Source organism: Colletotrichum abscissum, assembly GCF_030869225.1.
Source record: "Colletotrichum abscissum strain IMI 504890 chromosome Unknown Scaffold_239.1, whole genome shotgun sequence".
NCBI lineage: Eukaryota > Fungi > Ascomycota > Sordariomycetes > Glomerellales > Glomerellaceae > Colletotrichum > Colletotrichum abscissum.
The window spans coordinates 1-3,568 of NW_026850142.1; the positions used below are offsets into that span (position 1 = coordinate 1).

A 3,568-nucleotide genomic window follows, 5' to 3' on the forward strand; every position below is an offset into this window, starting at 1 on the left:
TCACACCCACAGACGAATCGATCCTCAAATGCGCAGCATGCTCCACGTGCGATGGTACCTCCTGCACGATCGAAATTGGATTGGTAATAGTGTATTGGAGGGAAGAGGTCAGGCAAGAAGTGACATTAGAAGCCGCGGCTCTACTAGACGACCTGGGTGGTGCTACGGCTCTCTCTATAGCTATCTTCCGTCCGATATATCGGTGTCTCCAATGCCAGGCCCTTCTCCAAAACCTCAATATATTGGTCCTGGAGCGCTATCAGGATGTCTTGCCGCTGTCTTTCTCTTTCCAGTGTCTCTAACCTATCCTGAAGCATTTTGATCTCTTGCTCCACGGCGCTGAGAGCAACAGAAAGTTGGTTCATCTGCTGGGCTGGCGAATTTGGAAGGTCACGTTCGAAAACGGACATGCTGGAGATGGCTCTTGTGCGGACGGTGCGTCGAGAGAAACGCAGCCTGGCGTCGTCAGGTCGCAGACTTTTTGTACTTTTCTGATCTTCAACCGCCATAGCCAATGATGGGATGCAACGGAGATAGTTACCATAACAACAAACCATATAACCCCGGTTCGAAGAAGATCCCGCGATGCCACAGAATCCTTCTGCCTGGCCTGAAAGTCGTCAGTGAGGTCTGCCCTGCGACCTTTCTCGCCCAGTATTTTCAGTCGGATGGTTGTGTAGCGGTCGTCGCAGCGTTATCAGATGTCATATTGGGCTTCCCTGTTTCCGTTGCTTCCCGAGCCAGATTGTTACCCGATGTAGAGGGCTTCTATATGTCTTGCACGATTTTCGGACTATCGGTGGCCTAGGCTCGACTCGGCGACTGTCGTAGCTTGGTCGATCGCATCTGAGACTGAGTCGTATTTCTGATACTTCCTTGCTATTTGATAAAAAGTGGAGAAAAAGAGCGAATGCCAGAGATCGTACAATAGTCTTTGGAAAGCAAGTTGATATTGTGGGCGCAGTAAGTTCAAGCGTAACCGTTGCGGTCAACATCTTCTGTTATACCTTTATTGACCTCATGTAACCTTCTGGCGTTACTGTTAAAAGGTCTGGACACGCTATCAAGCGCCCCGGTTCGGTCACCTTACTTGAGTGATGCATCAAAGGTGTCACAGATCACGGGGCCAGGCGGCTAAAATCGGGCAAGGAACAGGAGGTATTGTCTTACTGCGAGTATTGCTCCCAATGTTCTATCTATCAGGGAGCAGATATAGTAGAAGGACGCCAAGTATTCCGACTGGCTTGAGTCACTTACGGCGTTGCGTAGTTGAGAAATGATGTCTTACATACATATTTGTTACGTACATATATCTTTATAGATATCAAGCTCTCTTCTTAGAGATCATGAGCCTTAGTCTGCAGAGGAGATCGCATTGCGATCATGGCGCCATGCTGCACTCCAAGCCTAAAAGTTCACACCTGAAAAGCCCTCTTACCCGTATTTCAAGACTCAACGACTAATCGGCATCTTGATAAACCTTTGCTGTATTCGCAGCATATAGACTCACTTCCCTTCTTATTTCATGAACTCACAACAATCAATTAATATATCTTATCACACTTTACCTGCTATCATTTAGGTGCAATCGTCCCATAACTCCCCATCAGAACTTTCTTTGCACTGCAACGGGTATGTGCAATCCTGCCAGCAACCACGGAAAGATTGAGGTCGGCCTCGAACTATGCCGTTCTTTCCATACCCCATAATGTCCATGCATCTCTTTCTTTTCGCACCCTTTCTGTTCACGCAACAATAGTGACCATCGTATAGGCAACGATTTGTAACGATAGACGAATATGCCTGGGAGCAGAAATGGCATACCCGGCTCAATGAGTGAGACATAACTGGCATGTCTACTCGCTCAGATGGTTTCCTAAGTAGTTCGAGTCGTCAGACTACGGAATGATGACTACTGTGGTTCAAAGTGTCACGACATAGGCCATAAGACGTGGTCATCATGACCCTATCTGATGCTATGTACGCTGACGGTGACAGATGGAGAGCTTTGTGAAATAAAGTGGTCTATGGAATACAGCAGAAATCACTGACTCTGCAATTGGTACGTCATTGGCAGGCTTGTATTGACTTGTGAGTTATTACGTTCTGGCCAATACGATGACCTAACCCCTTTACGTCACCCCAGTGGCAGAAGATGTCTGCTACGATTTCACGAATGATCAAACCGTGAAGAAGCTTGGAGAAAGGAACCCCGACAGTCTTTGCTCTAGCGAAACCCACTAACGTAAGCACGGATTTGCGACATATTCACCCGTATTTACATACCGCTAGTTTGTTATTGTAATAGTAACCAAACAAAACAGACGACCCAAAGATCGTCGAGAGGACGAATAGAATTTCATCAGATAGCGAGAAGCCAGCCAAAGTCACGTCAGGAGCCTTACAAGAAGTCGGAGGGTCAGGTCAACTGATATGCTACTGATTGATGATGACGCAGGGCTAAATAAGAAACAAAAGACATAGAACTAGAACGTTATAGCATGGCCATGACTATAACCTTGCCCTCAGCGCAAGTATTTGGAGCAGTAAGAATCTGGATATCTCTCGTCTCAAAGACGACATGCCGTCATCTCGCGTCAAGCGCCTTGTGTTGATTTACACAACAGACTCCCTGGAGGACCGTTATGATATAATTCGCGCTAATGCCAGCATAGCCCTTGTCCGGCATCGCAAGAACAGCACAGTCGCGGTGTTGCGCTCGACTCGACTAGGCAATTTGGATCTCGTCCACCACATTCTCCATCCTAACATTGCCACAATCCATGCCATATTTCTGAACGAGAAGAAGAGTTACGTCATTTACGAACATCTCGAAGTAGACTTAGCGAGCCTTTTCTTAACGACAGAAGTGGAACTAGCATCCGCCTTATCCCAGGTAAGCTAGCGTAGATGTAGAAATCTTGAAGCTATGCTGAGTATGGAGCAGCTTCTCGATGGTATTCAGCATCTGATCGCCAATGGCGTTCCGTTCTCTGCAGACAGCGTCCAAGTCTCCCTGTTAGGAATAGTGAAGATAGGTACGGTCTGTAGTTTCCCGACTTGGGCAGCATCTTTCACGCTGACAATGAGCAGTGTTGAACATCGGCTTTCGACCTTGTGACAATTTGGTGGTGGATCAGCACTACTGGGCCACCGTCTGTACTGATAACGTAAATCTGGAAAGGCGTCCCCTCATGAGCTACCGTGAGTTAGAGTTCTTTTCAGTGCTTAGACGCGGAACACTGCCGGATCGATCTGTAAGTCACGAAGCAAACTAGCCGAGGCATTTCGAGAGACTGATACAGCCTGTAGCACAGCTTTCTGCATCAATCGCATGGGCCCGAAGGTTTGTTAGCTTTAGTGACCAAAGCATTGCAAGTAAAACAAGCCGCGGTACTTGCGCCCAAACCACGTAATTGGGTACCCCACAGTCTACATCAGAGACTCTTAATCGGGAACGCTGGTCTTTAGTCATGGTCCTCTTGAAAATCGCGTGCAGGATCTTTACTCGCTGATGTTCACGTGAATCCCACTCTTATCTGACTCGTAAAAGAGCCCTTGGCTAGGT

At 47.4% G+C, this 3,568-nt stretch overlaps 2 protein-coding genes across 2 annotated transcripts; one reads left to right on the forward strand and one right to left on the reverse strand.

Annotated features, from left to right (window-relative positions):
- Positions 1–143: 143 nt before the first annotated feature.
- CABS01_16987 (uncharacterized protein) lies at positions 144–410 on the reverse strand (the record flags this gene model as incomplete). The annotated part of the gene is made up of 1 exon (XM_060550315.1): positions 144–410. One exon carries the CDS (start codon positions 408–410, stop codon positions 144–146), a length of 267 nt encoding a protein of 88 aa, XP_060400002.1.
- Positions 411–2,581: 2,171 nt separating this feature from the next.
- Positions 2,582–3,526, forward strand: CABS01_16988 (uncharacterized protein; the record flags this gene model as incomplete). Its single annotated transcript, XM_060550316.1, has 4 exons — positions 2,582–2,836; positions 2,948–3,038; positions 3,094–3,257; positions 3,500–3,526. 4 exons carry the CDS (start codon positions 2,582–2,584, stop codon positions 3,524–3,526), a joined length of 537 nt encoding a protein of 178 aa, XP_060400003.1.
- Between the last annotated feature and the right edge of the window lie 42 nt (positions 3,527–3,568).